This window comes from Cucurbita pepo, chromosome 9 (genome assembly GCF_057944985.1).
Source record: "Cucurbita pepo subsp. pepo isolate OVF chromosome 9, ASM5794498v1, whole genome shotgun sequence".
Classification (NCBI taxonomy): domain Eukaryota; kingdom Viridiplantae; phylum Streptophyta; class Magnoliopsida; order Cucurbitales; family Cucurbitaceae; genus Cucurbita; species Cucurbita pepo.
The window spans coordinates 1737380-1759230 of record NC_141806.1 but is presented as its reverse complement, the minus strand read 5'-3'; the positions used below and the strand labels follow the sequence as shown (position 1 = coordinate 1759230).

The 21851-nt window shown below is 35.6% G+C and overlaps 3 protein-coding genes and 1 long non-coding RNA gene across 4 annotated transcripts; 2 read left to right on the top strand and 2 right to left on the bottom strand.

Moving 5' to 3' along the window:
* The first annotated feature begins 461 nt into the window (after nucleotides 1-461).
* LOC111801592 (uncharacterized) lies at nucleotides 462-7228 on the top strand. Its single transcript, XR_015422494.1, has 2 exons — nucleotides 462-740; nucleotides 865-7228. It is a non-coding gene; the product is annotated as an uncharacterized LOC111801592 (long non-coding RNA).
* A 3891-nt stretch (nucleotides 7229-11119) lies between these two features.
* Nucleotides 11120-12488, top strand: LOC111801980 (LOB domain-containing protein 42). Its single transcript, XM_023686232.2, has 2 exons — nucleotides 11120-11340; nucleotides 11910-12488. Exons 1-2 carry the CDS (start codon nucleotides 11151-11153, stop codon nucleotides 12377-12379), a joined length of 660 nt encoding a protein of 219 aa, XP_023542000.2. The 5' UTR covers nucleotides 11120-11150; the 3' UTR covers nucleotides 12380-12488.
* A 1282-nt stretch (nucleotides 12489-13770) lies between these two features.
* On the bottom strand, nucleotides 13771-15937 carry LOC111801348 (zinc finger protein CONSTANS-LIKE 16). The gene is made up of 2 exons (XM_023685309.2): nucleotides 14202-15937; nucleotides 13771-14079 (listed from the first exon to the last, which is right to left on the bottom strand). Exons 1-2 carry the CDS (start codon nucleotides 15147-15149, stop codon nucleotides 13819-13821), a joined length of 1209 nt encoding a protein of 402 aa, XP_023541077.2. The 5' UTR covers nucleotides 15150-15937; the 3' UTR covers nucleotides 13771-13818.
* A 132-nt stretch (nucleotides 15938-16069) lies between these two features.
* Nucleotides 16070-18886, bottom strand: HMT-1 (Homocysteine S-methyltransferase family protein). The gene is made up of 7 exons (XM_023685310.2): nucleotides 18495-18886; nucleotides 18314-18370; nucleotides 17770-17975; nucleotides 17558-17687; nucleotides 16734-16937; nucleotides 16584-16655; nucleotides 16070-16470 (listed from the first exon to the last, which is right to left on the bottom strand). Exons 1-7 carry the CDS (start codon nucleotides 18663-18665, stop codon nucleotides 16324-16326), a joined length of 987 nt encoding a protein of 328 aa, XP_023541078.2. The 5' UTR covers nucleotides 18666-18886; the 3' UTR covers nucleotides 16070-16323.
* Between the last annotated feature and the right edge of the window lie 2965 nt (nucleotides 18887-21851).

The window sequence follows — 21851 nt, the reverse complement described above, 5'->3', positions numbered from 1 at the left end:
GAGAGGATGCCACGTAGACTAGATTCATGGTTATGGGCCGCTTATTGGGAGCCCAAAGCCCAGAGCCTTGTCTTGGGCTCTTGGCAGGCCGCCTTGGGCCTTATTGCAAAATAGACGGGCCCATCTAATTTCTTTCAATACAATTTTATATTTAAATGTTTTTTCTATATTTATTTTTTACTTCTGTCTACATTAATAAACATTTTTATCTCTCATTAATAAAAATACACCGACTTTCTAATTTGTCTATAAAAAAAAATTTCAAAAAAAAAAAAAAAAGGTTTAAAATGTATATTAAACCTTAAAATGTTTTTGTTAATACCATTTAAATTTTTTTTAAAATTTAAAAAATATATTTATAGTTAGAACTATATTTAAAAATATCAATAAAATTTTAAAAGTAGTATTAATATTTTTTTTCTTTATAATTTTTTTTTAATCAATATTTATTTGGAGGGAATATGAATGTATCATTTTAATAATATAATATTTGAGTATATCAATTTTCTTTTTTAAAAATAAAAAAATAATAATAAAATGCAAGGCTTTTTATTTCAAAAAATTCTAAATTTATTTGAAATGTGGGCCAAAATATCCATTCGGGCCCATTTTCGCGGCTTCTCGCGGGATCACGCGCTTGCCTGACCCAGTCGTCTCGTCGGTTCCATGGGAGCGCCACTCTTGGAACAACGAACTTCAAAGCTCTTACCCGAAACCAAAGCAGGTTCAGCAAGTCCAAGGTACAATTTCTCTATCCTTTTCGTTTTCCATACCATTCGCTGTGTCCGGTTTCTTTGTTGAAGGTACAGTTCAAATTGAAAAGTTGCATTTCACTCTCGCTTACTCGTGATATCTTATACGTAGCGGTTCGTCATTGCTATCCTGAGATAATGATGAAGCATTTTCGGCGCTCTTTTGTGAACTTTCGGACTAGAATGATGTTAAAGGATTGAAAACCGTGTAAGTACCACATTCTCCGTCTTATTTACTATACTGAATTGTTCTTGATTCTCGATTTTTGTAAGCATTGTTTGTCTGTGGATTTCTTGTTTAATTTACTGTTGATTTTGCATTTATGTAATCAGAACAATCTGTTTCAAGTTTGAATTTCGTAAATCTAGTTAGTCTTTGAGCTCATCCTATCGTGTTATTAAGCGCATTAGTGTATTAAGATTACTCTGGCTTAATAGATTAAGATTTGAGTAACCTTTGTTGAGAGTATGCTTGTTGTATCAAAAATCTCGTTGTTTTCCAAGAGCAGGAGCTCTGGATAATGACTCGTGTCCTTGAGATTTCTTTAACGGAAGCATGTCAGAGTTAGGATACCGAGGATATCTCGGTTTACATCAATTGCTGCCATAGAGATAACCTGAACTATAGGAGCCACAACTAGCATAACATTCTCGAACTCCTCTAAGCAAATGTTCGGATTAGCTAACTTGGCAATACGAAGAAAGTGTGAAAAACTACAGTGATAGAAATTCTAGTTCTGTTAACCATCCTCCTTGTAACATATGGCTGCACAATTTAAATAGTTGAGGCAGCATTTGAATTGTAGAGACTCATTTATGTCCCCTCTCCAGCATAACAAACTAGGCCAACTCACTACAACTGATTAGTGAAATCTCACCGACTCTTTACAATTCAGGCACTTGCTAACCAATATTTTCCTACCACTCTACTCTTTGAAGATCTCCACCTTTTATTCTTGTACAGATAAGATAAAAATGATCTTTCCCTTGTATATCCATCAGCTAGACTCGCATACTCGAGGTTAATCTTTTTCATGTTTCAACACGAGTCACTATTTAATGTACCTAGGCGACGTCTTCATTTATTGACAATGGAGGTAGAACCTTTAAATCTGTTGGTCTTAGTTGAGTGATAAACCAGGATTTTGGAGCCTTTCAACTCATTGTGGACCCTTGTTTCAGAAACAAAGTGAGACCAGTTAGATCAATCCAAGTTTGGCAATATTTGGGATGTTTAAAAGAGAGGAATAAGAGCATTTTTGTTGACAAGAAAATGTTTGGTGGAAGAGGCGTGAAAGTTAGGTCGCTTCTGAAGTTTCTAGCTGGATTTCCGTATGGAAAGTTTCTTATCATGTTTATGCCTAATTGCCAGATTTTTGTAGCTTCCCTCTCTAGACAAGGTTCTTACTGCCTTCCAGGCTTCTTTCATGATTTCCTCTTTATTCTTTATTTTATATATATATATAAAAAAAAAATTGTTTTGCCCTTGCCCAATCGGTAATTTATTTTCTTATAAAAGTAAATGGACACGAAGATCAGCTTTTTAAACACCCAAAACCTATGTTAGCATAGACTACTGTCATATTTGCCTCTCGAATAAATTGAAGCTCATAGATCAGAGAGAAAGGATTAGAAGAAAACCTGCGCGAGAAAATACAGACCTTTTGGCATCATTTTCAAAAGCTTAGAACAAACTAGTAAATTTACGTGAATGAAAATATTTCTTTAAAAATCCATTTTATACCAATGCGAAATAGAAAAAAAAAAACCAAATCAAAACAAAAACTTTTTGACTGATGGGCAATTGCCTCTCACCTAGTTATAACCTTGGTGTTGACGCCTTTCCGTGGAATCCATTTTTTTCTTTCCGTAGGAATAGCATCTTAAATCCAACATCTTCCACCAGGCTCTTAATTTTCTCAATTCCAAGAAAAGAAAATGCCGAGATCTGGTGTTTCAGAATAACTTGTGATAAAATTAAAGTGGGACCTACTCATTATTGTTAGTTTGATCTAGTTTCATTCCATCATTATCTTCTTTCTGAGGAGAATGAGAAAATTATCTCCAAAGTCATTCATTCAGCAAAATAATTCAGGAAATAATAAGATCTCTCATTACTTAAAAATACAGAAAAATTTGGGATTTGATACCATCTATAGTTAGGCGATTGGTTTGGCACCAAGGAATTCCACTTTTGTGAAAGGAAAGAGAACCAACGTAGTGGTGAGGCAAAAAATGCTGCCAAATAAAGAGGATATGTGAACATAGTGAGGGTAAGACTACCAAACTTGCAGTACTAATTGGTAGAAATGTAGAAAGCTTCTTTCTGATAAACAGATGGGAAAAACCCTTGCAAAAAGGGTGCCATGGAGGTGAGTCCAACTAATCAACAAAATCAAAATAATATGAATGGAGTGAGCAAAGATAGTAAATTAGTGTTGTGAACCCCATAAAAACTAACCTTAAATCTCATGAACTAAAAGTATATTTATCCCAACAATTACAAAATAATAGTTTAAGAAATTGTAAATTTAATATTCTATTTTGGTATGTTATAACAAAATATTATATAAAAATAAAACGCATATAATTAGGTCAATTCTGATTGATTATTAGTGATAAACATATAATATAATTAATGGTTCTTATGACATTACAATTAATCCCTATCTAAATTAATCAACAATAATATGATCACAACTATTATAGACAAATTTATATCAATTAAGAGATGCTATATTAGTAAATACTTTCTCGAAAAGATATATTTAAAATTAATTTTAAGAAAATACATAGTAATCCAAAACTTAATTTGACTCGAACATATTTCCCTGTCAACTAGAAATAACTTGCATGATAAAAAACTTCATTCAATTTTCAAGGATTTTCTCTTTCTTTTCCCTTTCCTTTTCCTCTCCCCAAGTTTTTGAACTCTCATTAAGCTCGAGTGTTTCAATTGGAATCTTGTTATTTGATTCCTTTAGTTCCTTCTCAGTTCACTGTATCACTTTCACTTGTTCGTATCTGAGCATCAAGAATAAACATGGAAGGACCAACACCACCTATTTTACGTAAGACTCTGATGTTGCTATCCGCAATGTAACGGGTGCTTTCTTAATTCTCCAAGCTATTGAATCACTGTTTATGGATGCTGAACTGTGCAATCTTTTGGAAGATCATTTCCTCCTTGAAAACATCATCTCTAGTCCGTAACTCGTTTTTCATCCTGGTGACGTTGTCAAGCTAACAATTATGGAAATTAAAACCTCCCTGTAAGTTCAAAATCTTTTGGGTGCATCATTGAAGTCAGACATTGAATACAAACTTCGACCAACTCGTGAAAGAAGTTCGAATTTTGTGTTTAATGCTTCTTTTCAGATTTCCTGGTTGCAGATGCAGATACAATCAATAGTGCATATCTACGAGTGATTCTCTGAACTTCTCCAGTGAACACTGCAGAAAGGTGGTTTTTTTTTTTTTCAATTGCACTTCTGAAAAATCTACCATCCTTCACAAAGGTTACAGTGGCAAAGTTATCTCCTAAGGCAAGCCGTTCAAACTCATTGGTCGGAATGGCTAGCCATTCTTAAAATCCACCCCATCTCCTCTGCATATAGGCATATTATTGGTTTATCTCTATTGGGTCCCTGATGATATATTATGATCAGACTGTGTGTAAATTCATGGTGTTCATGAGCAAAAGAGGTTCTGAAGATGATAGGAGCTTTGGGTAATGAAGCCAAATTCTGAAGATTATTATATGTTCAAAATGTATCATTTAAGGTGGACTGTCCTATACTGATTGCCAAAGGGAGAGGCTCCTTTGTTGTTAGTGGCTGGAGAAAGTATGTTGAATAAGATTTAAGCAAAGAATATTTCAGTCAGAGTATTACTTTTTGGAGTCAGTCAGAGACAGCTTGTGATTTGGTTCAATATAGAGAAAACTAAGCTTGTATATAATTCCAAGTGAAAAGAAAAAGAAAGAAAGGAGTATATTGGAACTTTTAGGAGCTGTCAAATCAGAAGAAGTTGAATTCCCTTATTGACCAAGTCATTTGCCTTACTTTCCCAACCTCTTTCTTGCCCTAAACTTTAGAAAATACTCATATAGTCTTAAATCTTTTATTCTTGATTTTTGGACTAAATATTTAGTAATTTGTTTTAAAAATAATCCCATTGATCATTTTAAAACTAAAAAAAAGCTTTTACCATTAGTAATCTACACCATATTACTTCTCTTTTTCATTTTCTTTCTTCTCTACTTATATTTATATTTATATTTATGATCTAAAACTTTCTTATTTTTCCTATCGGCTTAAATATCCTCTTACTCTACTTTCTTTCTTTCTTCCACCTTTAGAACTACCCATTCAATCGAAGTATATATAGGTTATAGCAAGAATAACGAATAATAATATAATCACTAAAGAATGTTAGAATTTATATATTTTAACAAGGTTATCTGTGGGTAATTAAATGTAGGGTAATATGTCAAATGTAGAGTAACATTGCTAAATTTATAGTAATGAAGATTTTGTTCATCACTTTTAGTTCAAATTAGTTTATTTGCTATATAATTAATTTAAGAAGGTTCCTTGTCATGGAAGATGATGTTATGTTTTGTTAATGAAAAAATTGGTGTAAGAATTGGACAAATAGGAAAAGATGAGTGTCTATATAGAAAAAAAAAAATATATTGATATGAGTTACTTTTAAATGGGTTCTTCTAGAGTTTCCAACCCAAGATTTTTAAATAAATATTATGGGTGCTAATACAATTTTTTTAAATTCAAAACTATTTTTGTTAATTGTTTCTATTTATGTTCTAATAGTATATTTTTAAAAAAAGAAATTTAAAAAGAAATTGAAGATATTAATAAAACTCTCAAAAGTTCACCTATTAAGTGTTAGGAATCACGGATCTATATAATGTTGATATTGTCCACTTTGAACATAAGCTCTCATGACTTTGTTTTGAGCTTCTCCAAAAGGCCCCATACCAATGAAGATAGTATTCCTCACTTATAAACTTATAATCATTCTCTAAATTAGTCAAAGTGAGACTCACTTCCAATAATCCTCAATGATAAGAGGGTCGGTCTAAAAAGATATATTTAACTTTTTTTTCTTTTTAAACATTTAGCCTTAGTTTCATGAGTGAGTGAAGGAAAATGGAGGAGTGAGAAGGCGAAAGGGCCAAAAGGAAAAAGGCAAAGGTAATAAAGGACACCGGAAGAGGATTAAAAGGTGATAAGACAGAAGAAGAGTACAAAGTGGAAATAGGAAGCAAAAGTTGCTGAACTTTAATGCCTGCATCATGCTCAGAATTGAACACAGGCTTTCTGAAATTGATAGAACGTGGCCCTTTCCTTTTACATCTTCTGTTTCTGCGTAGGAACTGCCTCATTTCTCTATTCATCTTATGCCTACTCTGCTCTAAGTTTTACACCCCATTTGGGTTGGGGAGCTCCCCAAGAACACTCCCATAAGTCATGTATTATCAAAAATCATGGAGAAAAAGAAAAAACAAACCCCCTCTTGGCTATACCATACATGGCTTTTCTATGGAATCTTTATCATAAAAAAATAGGCACCGACAAAGGTCGGATTCTGAATAAAACTCTACTTGTTTTGGTTATTGTTTAGTGAATAGGGAAGAAAAGGAGTCAAACCCAAGTTCCGTTACCATATTATATGAAGGTGGACCATTTCAGCCTGCTATTCCCTCATCACGTGGCCCACCGTCGTCCTTCTCTCTTTTCTCTGAGTGTCCCATTCCATTATAGCCGTCTTTTCTTTGTTCTTATATCTCACAACTAAGCTTCAAACCCCATCTGAGAGAAATACAGACAACAAAGCCATTTGGGTTTGACATTTTATTTATTCATGTCGACCCTCATACACACGGGATTTCAAACCTACTGAACTCAAGTTTCATCCAATTTCATTCCTCTTCTCTTCCAGCGATGTGTACCAGAAGAATCGCCGCTTCCTCTTCTTTTGCCATCCTAATTTTGATCCTCTGGGTGTCGCAGATTTGGGTTTTTTGTTGTTTCTCCCAAGCTAGAGCTTCAAGGATTTTCCCACCACCGCAGCCGCCGCCGCACACGACGGACAAAACAGACCACGCCAACCGCCGATATGAACTACTTCAAAAATACTTCAAGGACAGAGCCTTCCTCGATCCCCACCGCCACCATGAAGGATTCGTAGATAGTAAACGGAAAATACCCAGTTGTCCAGATCCTCTTCATAATTAGTAGGATTAATTCATTTTTCCATCCAAAATACCCCCGTTTTTCTCTTTCTTTTCTTTTTTTCTGCTCGTTCTCTGAGATTCAACGGAGAAAACCGGGGTTATTTTGGTTCTCCTCTTTGTTATATATGAAATCATAAAGTTTCTTCTTTTCAATTCATTCCACTTCAGAAAACAATGTGTAGTAGCAGCAGTAGTGGCGACTAGTGATTTCTTCTTCCATGTTCTTTTGTTCTATTGTCTTTGACTTGAATCAAAACACCAACATTTTAACTGCAAAAAACCAGAGGCCAGAAGAGAATTAAACTGGTGTATAATATGTCCTTTCAGTGTCCAATCTGAATGATCTGTCAGTCATTACAGAAATATCCGTTTATCACTTCGGACTTGTCTCCTTATTGGGCCTACTGGGCCTTCATCACCAGGCCCAACCCTATAAAATCAGATGCAGTTGGTTGAGGAGAGAGAAGAAATTTTGATATTGACAAGGGTTTACTGAAATTTTAAAAAATGATTTTATTGTTCTCATCAAGTCATTTAAAAAATGACCAATTCTACTCTGGGTAACTTAATCATGAGCTGAAGTCTTTTTTTAATGGATTCATGAAAAAGAGGGAAGTGCTTGAAGGGGACAAATCTAAAGTTAAAATGAGTGATATAAATAGTAGGAAGAAGTAGAATGGTGGTTGGATTTTAGTGTTTGTTTGGTTTAGGAAAGGGAGATTTGGAAATCTCTGTGGTTGTTGGTTTGTGCCATAATTTATTTGTCATACATTGGAACACCCACCGATGAGAAAAAACAAACCTAGTAATGAGTACGAACCCTCGAGTTAAAAAAGTTGATGACCTGATAATAGGGAGAATAGAGAGGAATATGACCGAACCCGGGCTGCTAGTAGTAGTAAATGGTTAGGTAACAAGCTTTACATTTTTTCAAATTTAATTTGGTGGTTTTATTGGAAAATTAGGAGGAAGGAAAAAAAAAACAGAGAAATCGAGATATGAGAATACGGCGGGTATTGCGCGGCGAAGAAGTTAAGAAAGCTGCAATTTATTTATGCACTTAGCGGCCTGCTTTCTTTGTCTGCTTGCAATTTGGATTTTGGAATAAAATTGACCATTTATCTCTCTTTTTCTAAATGAAATTCAAATTTCTTCATAAAACAAAGGAAAAAACCCATAGATTATTGAAAGTTGGTGAAAGAATTTATGGGTAAACAAAATCCGGTGAAAACAAATATTTATGGAGAAAAATTAGTAAGAAATTTCAAGCGGAAATTATAATAATTTATTGCTAATAAATTACTTAGGGGTTGAGGATTGTTGAGAGTGAGTCTCACCTATAAATTACTTAGGGGTTGAGGATTGTTGAGAGTGAGTCCCACCTTGGCTAATTTAGGAAATGATCGAGATTATTGGGAGTGAGTCACACATTGGCTAATAGGAATACAGGATTGTTGGGAATGAGTGTCATACTGGCTAATTTAGGACGTCTCGCTCATTAATTTAAGAAATGATCATAGTTCATAAGCAGGAATACATCTACATTGGTACTAAGTCTGCACAAGAATACATCTACATCATTGGTACTAAGTCTGTTGGGAAGCCTTTTATATTCAAGATGGAGGAAGAGTTAGGAATTGATTATTTTAATTATAAGTTGAAGATTTAATTTTTGAAATATATAATATATATATATATATAATAGCTTTTATAAGCTGTCTTTTTATTTATGAGGTAGGATGGGTAGGTTTGTAAATTTAATATTTCTTTGAACTTTGAATATTAAATTTAATATTTCAATTTATATTCCAGCATATGGTAGGTGTGAGTATTATTGCTATTATTCAAATTTTGATAGCTCATATATGGTTTTTTATATATATATATATATATATATATATATATATATATATATATATATAAATTAAATTGAATAGCGTAATTACATATAAAGTTTGGGTACCCGGCCCATTGATAGATAACGGACACTACCGGCCCATTAATGGTCTATTGGGCCATCTCCCCGACCCATTGATAGACCGTGGATCGTACCACTAGCCCATTTATGAGCTAGCGGGCCCAAAATTGATGAAACGGGCTTTGCTACCAAAATTTATGGATCCATATAGACTAGTTTTCAAATTTAAAACTAATACATAAAAAACGAGGACCATTTGAGAAAACCCTAGAGGGATTTCAATTTCAATATCAAGATTAATTACAATGGATATAGAAACGTATGGTCATGATTGATAGTAATAATAATATTTTGAAGATGATTAAAAGACGCCTCGTCTCCCAAGCTTAGGTGGTTGAATTACATTCAGAAACATGTCAGGATGATTCAGACTACCGGTAAAAAGTTAAACAATATGAATATTGGACCATTAATCAATGTGAGGACAACCCTAAGACTAACCTAACGTGCAAATTTGGTCTCATCTTTACTTTTAAAAAGAAAGCCATAAAATAATTGAAGTATTAGAATAGCTTACACATATATCATGCTAGTGTCGGTTGAGCCTACAAACGTTCTTTTTCCCTATTTTGTTGACTACTCGATCTTTTAAATAATGAAACGTAAGCTTATTGCCTTGAAATATATGTGCACATAAAAATCAACCCGAGCACTATTTTCTAAGTTTAGCTTTTTTAGTAAGTTTATGGTAATTAAACAAAAAACCCATTTGATTGAAACGATAAAAAGAAGCCCTAATGGAAGTGTACATTTAGGGCATGAAACAATATACTTAAATTAGCAAATCCAAAGGGGAAAAAAGGGATTAATTATGGGTAAGAGTATCAAGTTTAATGAGACAACAAAATCCCCACATTAATCAGAGAATCAAAGTCATAAGCCCAAAAAATGGAAACCACTTAATACTTAATTAACTTCACTCATCCTCTCCCCCACACAAACCATTTGCTCCTCAGCGGTTTCTATATTCCAATGGCTGCATTATTTATCTCTTCCAACGCTTTGACTTTTTTATTTATAATATATTTTATTACGTTAAACTCTCGTTGTATTCGTGTCATCTATAGTCAGAAAACTTATGTTCAAGCCTCTGACCCCGTTTGAGAAGAAGCTTTTAGAAAACTCTGTTTGAGAGATCTAGAGAAAGGAGTCAAGCCTCGATTAAGGGGAGGTTGTTTGAGAGCTCCATAAGCCTCAGGGTAGGCTTATAGTGTACTTTGTTAGAGGGGAGAATTGTTGGGAGTGAGTCCACTAACTTAGGGAATGATCATGGGTTTATAATAAAAGAATATATCTCCATTGGTGCTTATGCTCAAAGTGGACAATATCATACCATTGTGGAGAGTCGTGATTCCTAATAAAAACATGGGCATAAAGATTCTTAAAGACGAGTTTGAAAGTACGAATGAGAGAAAAATTTAACAACAACGTTATATAACAATAAGCAAAAGTCAACACAACGACTTAAACAGCGTATAACTTTTCAGATAGCGGAAATTAGGAGCTACATTTGAAAAAAACCCGTCTTTCAATTCTACCATTTCCAAACTTTAACTTTCAATTTGGGGGTAAAAAAAATTAAAAACAAAAAACGTTATATATAATTATTAAGGGTAAAAAGAGAGAGAAAAGGTGGTGGTAGAGAAGGAAAAGTGGCATGTTGTGGGGGCAATAGAACACATCCCCTTCCCATTAAGCTTCCTACTTCTGTGTGCCTTTCTCTTCTTCTTTGCTTTTACCACTGCATGTCCTCCACTTTTCCACCTCCTTTTCTCCTTCTCTTTCCTCCATTTCTACCTTACTTATAAAACTCTCCACCCGTTCTTCGACAACTCATGAACGACCTATTAAATACAAAATTAAAAGTTTAAGGATACACTCGAACGTACAAAATCTGTGAGTTTACGTAGCTAAAACTATGGATTGCATGACATTATTTGTATTATTTAATACAAAGTATGTATTAGACTTCAAATTTAATGGGTTAATGTTAAATATAAGAATCAGTGCCCCACTCATTGGAGTTTGAAATTAGAAAGTAGACTGCAAATTTGCAGTTCAAAGTGAGGAAATTACCTTAATGCCCTTTGCCCTCTTTGGTTATTAAATACCCCTCTTCTCTTCTCCTAGCTCTTTCCTCACACACAAAAGTCTTGATATTATGAGAATGAGCTGCAATGGCTGCCGGATCCTTCGCAAAGGCTGCAGCCATGACTGTATTATCAGACCTTGTCTTCAATGGATCCCCTCCCCTGATTCTCAGGCCAACGCCACCATCTTTCTCGCCAAATTCTACGGTCGCGCCGGCCTCTTCAACCTCATCACCGCCGCCGCCGAGCACCTCCGCCCGGGTAATTCTCACTTTATCATAATTCCTTACCTATGATATCAAACCGTGTTAGAAATCACAGATCTTCACACTAGTATGGTATTGTCCATTTTGATCATAAACTCTCATGACTTTGACGTGGACTTCTCCAAAAGGTCTCACTGTTTATATTTCTTAGTCATAAATCCATGATTCCTAACACGGTTTGATATTAAGAATCACGAGTTTTCACAATGGTTCGATATTGTCCACTTTGAGCATAAGCTCCCGTGGCTTTGATTTGGGCTTACCCAAAAGGCCTCGTACCAATGTATATGTATTATTTACTTATAAACATCCTTCCCTAGATTAGGGAACATGAACTCCCTCCCAACAATCTTGAACCAGTTTCTTAAATTTTTTGAATTAAAAAATTATGTAAAACAGTTAAATTTGTTGTTTTTTTGTTTACCCTAAAAAGATTACATTATATAAAGAATTAAAAATATATTCTTTATGAATATGTATGAGGAAATTCAAAATGTTGGTATGTAAAATTTATTATTTTTATTTTTATTTTATTTAATGACGTTGAAAGTTGTCTGTTTTTAGCTATTTTCAAGTCGTTGCTGTACGAGGCATGCGGCCGGATGGTGAATCCGGTCTACGGCTCCGTCGGATTGCTCTGCTCCGGCGACTGGGATAAGTGTCAGGCCGCCGTCGACGCCGTGTTGACCGGATCCATGATCGTCGAACCAGACGCGCCGCTGTCAAACACTAACCTTTCCCTTAAATGCTGCGACATTCGTCATGTTTGTAACGACACCAATTTGGCAGTTCCCGGCGAGCTTCACAAGGGCAAGACTCGGAACCGGTTCAAAAAGCCCGACAACCGGACCAAATCCAAACCCGGACCGGGTCATGAATTGGGAAGTGGGTCGAATGTGGAGGTGATAGAGATAGACCGAATGGCGGATGATTTGATGACGAACCGGAGAAAACCGGGTTGGGTTTTGAGAAATGGAATGTGGGTTGAGGAGGAGGATGTTGCGCTGGAGCTGACTCTTAATTCGGCTCAGTAATGGAAATTAAAAATGAAATTAAAATAATTAATTAGGAATTAGGGATGGAGTGTTGATTTCCTATGCATAAAGCAGTTATTAGTATTTACTGAGCTCTGCAATTTTCCGACTTTTTTTTTTCTTTTTTATTTATGTATAAAATATATTGTAAAAATAAAAAATAAAAAAATTATATAATTTTAGTATACGAATTAATGAACCTTTGTCCATTTTTTGTTTATATTGTTGGAATTTTCTTCGAATTGGTCGAACCATTAGTCAAAAGTTTACGGGCCCGAATTAGCGATGGAATCTTTTTGGACCCAGTTTGTACTCACTATGGGCCTGAGATGTTGGGCTTGATGGGCCTGGTCCACTGCTAGGGATGAATTCATTTTGAGCCCAATAATGAGTTGGGGTTAGACTTTAGAGATGCTCATCTGACGGGTCGGGGATAGAGAAGGCTTCTCCATCCCGGTTACCTATTTCATTCTCTATTATCACAAAAAAAATTTATTTAATTTTGTGATGATCGAATTCCCAAGAGTAATTTTACCTGTTTATTATTTTTTAAAAAATAATTAAGTTTTAATTTTTCAATATAATCATTCGCTAAAAATATGCATATATACACATATATAGTACTCATAGTATTTAGTTTAAATATTACAATTAGAGTCTCAAAATTATCTATTTTTTTTAATATAGTAAAAAATATATATATATTATGTGTGTTGAAAATATATTTATATTAAATGGAGTGGAGACCGGGACGAGGAATATAATCTGTCTTCGGGCCATTTATCTAATAAGAAAAAAAATATTCCTCACTTACTCCTCTATTCCCGTCTCAATAGAAATCTCCCCTTCCCATTTGATGGGGTCCCCATGAAACCCTAATTCAAGGGTAAAATGAACGTGTCTAATCTAATTATCTAATTTATTAAGGTAACTATTGACCTTCAAATGAGCAAATGGTTCTCTTTACTACCATCTCAATATTTTATTTGGACGAAAATGTCCCTAAATTAACACTAGTCTGTTAGGAGGAGAGAGGATATAATTTGTTGGTAAAATAATCTATTTTTTACAACTTACACTAATTACTATAAAACTAAACCTTAACATAAAAATTTGTCGGAATCATTAAGTGCAAAATTATAAAAAAATTGTCAGAATCATTAAGTACAAAAATCTAATTTAAATCTAAGACATTAAGTACAAAAATCTAATTTAAATCTAAGACATAAGATGTTACAGTAACTTTCACGGATAATACTTTATTAAACCGTTCTAGGAAACAAAAGAGAAGTATGATTTTCATGATTTTCCAATGAATATAATGACCTTAACTTAGATTAAAGGCATTATTGTTTAGATTATTGGTACAAAATCAAGATTAAATTAAGAACTTGCACAAATTTGAAATAATATAAATATGTGATGTTAATAATTAAGCATTAATTAAACAAAGGGAAAGGTGGCGGCGCAAAGCAAGAGGATCTCTTCACAAACCTCCCTTTCATTCTCGGTCTCTTCTCTGCGTTCAGTTTCCGAACTTCATATCTTATTTTCTTTGCAAATAATCTCGTCCTTCTCTTCTCTCTGTATCTCGACACTCTTGCTTCTCTCTCTCCTTCAACTCCGGCCGCCGCTTGTCGCCTGATTCCGCCGCCAACCTCCCCGTAAGCCTGATAATAATGTCCACTCTCACACATACCCTTCATAAAACCACACAAATCACTTTCAGAGACAGAGCATTTATTATACATATAACATTCTTAAACAGCAACATGAGACATTAAATTTCATAGGACACAGAGAAAAAGAGGAGGCAACATACCATGTAGTCCGGCCAGTAATAATCGAGATCGACATTCGGCCGTTCACCGGATGTCCATGGTGTTCCTCTGCTCCCCCATGCTATTATCACTGCTTCACTATCCAAACTCAATGATACTTTCTTTTTGTTTCTTGCAATCTTCGTCTCTTCTTCTACCTCGAATTCACGGTTCTTCGCCAATGCCATGACTTCGACAATCGTCTTCTCTTCCTTATCGCACGATGGATTGTCGCCGAAGTCCATAAAGTTCAGATCAAATGGCTCCCTCATTGGATCGGTCTCAACGCCAAGCATCATCGGAGTTAATTCCTCTATCTCATCTGGTTCAATCTTAATAACTTCGCAGCTGTTGAAAGAGCTATCATCCTTCGTCGTCCAGTCGTCTTGGGAAGCCCCCAGCCCCAGTTCTTCCATGTCAAAGCACTCAGTATCAAGTGAGTTACCCAACAAACTTTCAACATCAGCTGCAAATTCAGCAGGATCCATATCGTACGAGAGATACCCATTTGAATTTTCTTTTTCCCCAACAAAACTAGCCAAATCACCAACATTTGAATCGGCTCCCAAAACAGGAACCCGATGAAGAAAGAGCTGTTCCTGATCTTCAGTTTCTTCTTTAGCATTCACCTCCGGTACCTGAGGAGATGGCTTCCTTGCCAGAGCAGCCTTTCCCATTCGAGGCGACCGAGGCTTTCTAGTGAAGCCCTGATGCCATGAGGCAGCAGAGGACTTATCTGAGGAGGGTCTGAAAGAGGCAGTTTGAAGACGAACACGCTCGTGCCTACGAGCCAAGGAATTGGCGGAGTGAACCAAAGCATCACAAGCTTGGCACAGAAAAGCATCATCGGCGGCACAGTACCACCGAGCCCGCTTGCTGATACAGCTATCGCAGGCTCTGGCAGTCTTACCACCCTCTGCTGTTTTCTCCACACTTTTCCTCGTCGTCATTGAATTCAATTAACCAGAAAGGTGAGAGAATCTGAGTTTGTATCAAAGACTCAAGTTGCAGGTTTCAAATTGGACACTGTTCATAAAGCTGGAGTCTGATATTTTCTAGTTCGTCTATTTTTTATAAGTATTAGGGACAAGCTATTTCAAAAAGACGCCATCGAGGGGCCAAGGGAATGGCCCACAGACTGCGCTTTTCCAGTTAAATTCACAGCAGAGAAGGGTCTGGATTGGAGAGGAATTGCACTTTTGGGCACTTCTTTTATTTACAAAAGAACTTGCAGTGGGTGGGTTCACACAAGGGCCTTATCCACATTTTCATTGGTCGAGGGATTGAAGTTCATCCAAAGGCTCGTTTTCTGATTGGCCGCGTAAATTTGTGGGGCATCCTAATTAAGACGGATGAGGAAAAGTACGAAACCAACCCATCACTCAACTTTCTAGTTGTGAGAAGGGACACTTCTATTTTTGGTTCAACTAAAAGTTAAGATTGCAGTAGGACCCCCATCCTAATTGCATTATCCATTGCCTTCTGTCTCATCCCATACTTTTTATTCTTTCCCAGAAAAAAGAAGATTTTCTCAGCCCAGCTCGTCATGCCCAAATCAGTCAATCTATATATATGTGCACACTTGCAGGTATTTTATATCCAACTAAGATTGGGAATATTGGGAGAAATTCTATATCTATATCTATATCTATATATATATATATATATATATATCCTAATCCAGTAAGGCATTGGAACTCTGTCGGTTTTTATGTTTCTGCTCGTGAACATCCAAGCTCTACCACAGCATCCAAAGTTAGCATTATCCAGACTCTCTAGGATCTTTATCATTTTTTCCTAAATAAAATATAAAAATGTGCTCTCAAAATGTAATAGTTTCTTTTTCCTCAATAGTATTTGAAGATTGTGATGAACAGAGAACATGCCTATTTTATTCAACAAGTCTTGCAAGTTTGATACAGTAACAATCTATAAAGTGGGTAAAAGTATGTTGAAGTACAAACAGTAACACCTCAATCTAGTAGTTTATAAAATAAAGGTTAAAAATTATTGCAAAGAAAGTAGTTTGAAGGTTCTGACTAACTTGCCTCTCGCTTTAATATAATCTTTTACGTTCATTCAACAATCACATGCAGCTACAGACAGTTGACTTATCTGCTGTCACTAATGAGGGCTTTCTTTCAAAACCTTTGATACCGCTCGGATGGTTGATGGTGTTGTTCGACAACAGCCACCAATGAATTTGGCTCCCAAATCACGCCATCTTGAACTAAGTGATTCAAATTTGTCATCACCAAAACAATTTGATGGCTGCCAAAAAAAATAGAGCATTACATTAGTTATAGTCTTCTGGAAATATCACAATGTAGGCCCACAAGCCAAGAAAATATCAAAGTGGGGGTGGGGAAAATCATTTGACTCACCAGCCATTTCTTGGCTCTACCATCCCATACCTCGCCACTATTAGGATAAACAACTATGGGCTTGTCTGTTAACTGAAGGGAATATTATGGTGTCAAAACCAGTGAACACGAAAACAATATCAAATCAGCAGGGAGAGATTTGGTTCCTACCTCTTTGAACTTACAAATGAGAGCTTCAATAAAATGAGGAGGTGTACAGTTTATTCCAACTGCATTTACTTTGTCACTTTTATTAATTGCCTGAAGACACTCCTCAAAGCTCTCTCCAGATGGGGCATTCTCACCATCTACGGAGCTAAAGCAGATCCAAGATGGAATTTGGACGTTTTCTTCTTCGAGCAACTCCACACAGGCCTAATTTTTTGAGTTAGATAAGAAAGGGAGGGGGGAATAGAGGTAAGTTTGGTTGGAAACAAGATTACCAAGAGGAGAGAAAATAATGAAAATTGGAAAATCAATTGAAACAAATGTCCTCACATGCTCATGACAGCAAAAAAAGAAAAAAGAAAAAAAAAACCCTTCAACATTAGTATGTTGTGACAATCGGGACCAACTAAATGAAGTGTTGTAATTCTAGTTTGAGAATTAAATAGAATATCTGAAAGTAAAATAAGCAAATTGGAATAAGTTTTAAAAAAAAGGGTTTGAACCACATTTAAATTAGAAAAAGATATTCTTCATAAAGAAGACAACAAATTCAGAAGTTAACGATTTGAGACCAGATCATGCAATGGATGCCCCATTGGCGTGGCGATGCCATGCCAATTGTCAAATTGTCTTGATCCCTTGAAATGAACAACTTGTAAATTCAGACGAACAGATTTAAAAATATACTTAATTCGCTTCCTCAGATATTTTATGACTTAGATCAAACCATAAGAATATAAGTGAAATCATCAGGACGGCATTAGAGTGAGTCTAGTATTATTAAACCACAGTTCAGATGATATAACAAGTGTTAACAACAAACAAACCTGGGCTTCAAGTTTATTGGGAATAGTCTCAAATGCAAGCAAATCTGGGCTTGCACTGACAAGAATCTGCAATCGGCGTCGATGAAAATCCTTCAGCGTATCCACATCCACATCTGGTCCATAATGCCCACTGATTGGGCGGGGGTAATATATTTAGTTCGAAAGCCATACATTTACAAACTCCTTATTTCAATATTCAATGTGTCAGTCACCTGTACTCCGAGCCATCAGCAAGATAAGCACCATAGCTTCCAATGGATGCTGCAACCAAAGCCCTATTGTAATTATGCCCTGGGTTACTCTTCACAGAATCCCAGAAGCTATCCCGAGCTTCCACGGCCAATTTAACACTCCTTTCTAAGAGCAACTCCCCTTCTTCTGCTGACAGACCCTTTGATAAAAACCCAGGAATGGTGGCCTGAATAGAATAAAATGCATGACAAGAAAGAGTAAGTGAATACTGGTACATATTGTTAGTAATGCATGACAAGAAAGAGTAAGTGACTACTGCTAATACCGGTTCCATTTTGGTTCATCCTTTCACGACAGGATAGAAATGCTAGTTTTGAACCCCATGCATTCTACTAATTAGCCTTAAAATACCTAAATAACATCATCGATGTTTAAACAAACCACAGTACAACGTTTTAAACAAAAAGGTACTGCAAAAGCCGTCATAAACTGCATTGTACGAAACTATTCATGTTTACAGGCGATAAAACAGTAAAGAAAGCTCAATCCATTCGCACTACAAACCTGATAAGAGGAAGAAACCAAAATATCTGCTCCAGCCTCCAAATACTCCAAATGGACCTACACATTCAATCGAATCAATAATCGCCGACGAAATCGTGATCCACCTACAACAAAACAAAAAGAAGAGAACAAATACAAAAACAAAAAAAAAAAAAAAAAAACAGAGACGGTGCGAGAGAACCTTCTTAATTAGGTCGGGATCTTTAACGAGGCAAACAGCACTCCAAAGTGAATCGTTAAAGACAGCGCCGTGTTTCTCAAGCTGCGTGGCCAAACCTCCATCAATGACCGCACAACCTCCTGCGTTCTGTATCAGATCATCCAACAATGTTGTCGCCTTCTTCATCCCCATCTTCTTCTTCTTCGTTCCTTCGATCTTCGATACGCAATTACCGCCGGCGATCAAGGAGAAACGGATTGCGCGACAAACCGAATATGGATATTGTCGCTATGTCTCTCGAGTCTGAACGTGGACGCCTTTGCTCTCAGATTCTCGCTTTCTAAGACTTCTGCGCGCCAATATCCCTCCTTTGTAGCCCTCGGGGGTTGGTGGAGATTGAAACCCAAATCCAATTCCCATTTTTTTTATTATTTATATTGATGGGCCCAAGCCCATCCACTATGTGAAATTATCAAAGTACCCTCAACATATAAATATTCTCATATTTGCCCTTTTATATTTAATTATTGAATTATTTATTCATGTTTTTGAAAATGGATTATATTAATTTAAAAATAAATAATATTAGATGAGCTCGAACATAAATTTCATTAATTACTACCGAACACATAAGTAAAGGATTATTTTGAAATATATAATTATTATAAGGGTAGTATTGGAAATTACTTAAAATAAAAGGGTATTTATGGTATATTTTACCTAAATTCATGAAAATAACCAGAGAGCCCTTCCTTATAAGTCATATCAATAAATTTTAAAATAAATATTATTAAAGTGAATGTTGCATTTGATTAATTGAATGAGTAACAAATGGGTCGTAAAGATAAATCTTAAAAATTACTTATAATTATTTATGACAAGTTTAATTTTTATAAATTAATAATAAAGTAATTTTTTTATATTTATATCTAGACGTGAACGTAATATTTGATTAAAAAAAAAATAGCCCAACAAACAAATAAATAAATAATATACCGAAAATTAGGGATGATTTGCATCAGATTGTCATCTCGGTTTCCAATAACACGATTCATGCGTCATGATGTCATCCCATGTCTCAGGATGCATCGACCATCTTGACTTGCTTGGACACATCCATTGGGAACATACCCATGTGTTGATCATTTCATCGGGACATTCCAAACATCCATTCACTTGGGTTCTATCGAGTATCGGGCTCTCCTGTATCCATGCTAAACCATTTACGGTATACGTTATGGATAGAGGATGCATAATCCAGCCTCCAACACATGGGTTGGGGCGCATACCACCATATCCCTGTCGTTTGGTATTGTCTTTGAAATACCCCTTTTCAAAGGAAGATGCTGAGACGCTCACTATGACACACATGTGCTACATAGTAACTCGTTTAGGTCTCTAATGCATAGGAATAATAGAGAGCTAACACCGTGCCATAGAAAATGGAGGAATATTAAAAGAATAAGGGAGGAGAGCAGCTACACATAGAATTACCTAACTCACACCTACTCCCGTGGAGTAAATTAGTCAAGAGTCAAAATCTCCAATTGATTGACATCAATAATAGACTAAATTATAAAAACTACCATAAAAACTTTACAGTAGTTTAAAAATAAGCGTTTATATTATTTTAAAATTTATAATATTATTCTTAAAATTTCATAAACATTTTAAAACTACGAGTAGAAGAGCTAAAGATGGCACTGGGGCAGGAGAGATTAGGGATGCACTCCCTATCTCTATTCCCGAGGAGATTCTACATGTATTTCCTTACCCCATTCACCATTTTCAAGTGTCGAGTTTGAGGAATCTTCGTTCAGGGCTCAAGTCCCATCAAGAAAAATTCGTCAAAGAATCCCAATTCGGGTAGACAAATCCTCCAATTTCTCGACCCATCTCGAGGGAGGATCCAAAAAGAATCCTTAGTTTGACCCCATACCACGTCGAACGATATTAGCTATAGCAACACCTCAGTTTCATAAACAGTTGAGATTTCATATATTAGACAACTATTGGGCTGATACTATTCGAAACTTTATATTGAAACAATAAAGGTCTCGGTCTGTTGGGACGAAATAGGAAAACATGAACTATTAAGACCAGAGTTAGTTCAAGTCAGACCCCATAAAAACAAAAAAAAAAAAAACAGCTTCCCACAAAATAGGGCAATTCAAAGGCTGAAATTCAACAAGACAGACACCAAATACATAGCTGTCTCTTCCAGCAAAGCCATTAAATTCTCAAGCAATGTCTTTACCAATTGGTACGTGTGCCACAGCCTTGGTGGTTGAGCACTTATCATTAATTAAAAATAAAAAAATAAAAATAAAAAATAAAACAAATTACCTACTCCCATAAATAATGATATAATGTGAAATAACTTGTGCCAGTTTGGCTATGAAATAAATGCATATGTTTTTATGTACCCAAACTTTTGGAGTCCTTTACCTTTCAATTCTACCCGCATTTTTTTGCATATGAAATTGACCCTAGTATATGTCGGGTTAATAATGCATTATACCTATGATAGCAATTAGGTCTGTCCATTTTGACCTTTGCCCTAGCTCCATCGGTAGTCCTAATGTTACAGAGCTAAAAAGGTCCGTGATTGCTTTCACGTGTTTATTCAATGTGTACCGAAGATGGACGTAGATGTCATATCTTGATGGATTCTTGACTTCCTAGAGCCGTATAATCTCCGATATATACATGTCTTGGTTTTGGATTTTTTGTTGTTGTATAGTTCGAGTTGTTGGATCTGAGATTTCACATCGGTTGGAGAGGACAGTGAATCATTCTTTATAAGGGTGTAGTGGAAGCTCGAAAAGGAAAATCTAAAGAGAACAATATCTACTCGCAGTGAACTTAGGCTATTACAGGTTGAATCTCGTGATCATTTATTTTGGGTGTTTTTTAGCAACGATGTTTATTGGAGTCGTTTCTCTTATAGATTTCATATTGGTCTAATCAGTTGATTAAATGGGTCGTATTATCAGTAGCATATGTCATAGCCGTCAATTTGGAGGGATTGAGTCATTTCTCTCCCTCGAACTATCTTGTATATTATCTAGTTGCGAGCGGTGCTTTACCTCCTTCCTCGTTCAGTGTTCCTTCATGGGATCTCTTTTTTTTTATTTCGTGTCTTGACGGGTTGTGAGCTTTAATAACATACCTCGTTTCTCATTAAATTATGGGCCCTTCTAATTAAACATGCCCTTAATAAGCAATTTTGTAACTTTAAAAGGACTTATTTGAAAACAAAGATATGTAGTTGGGTGTTACATTAAATATTTAATCTGTTTTATGGTTGTAGAACTACATTTTGTTGCCAACTTGCCGATTGATTGGGATAGAAAGCTCGAGATTTTAATTTTCGTG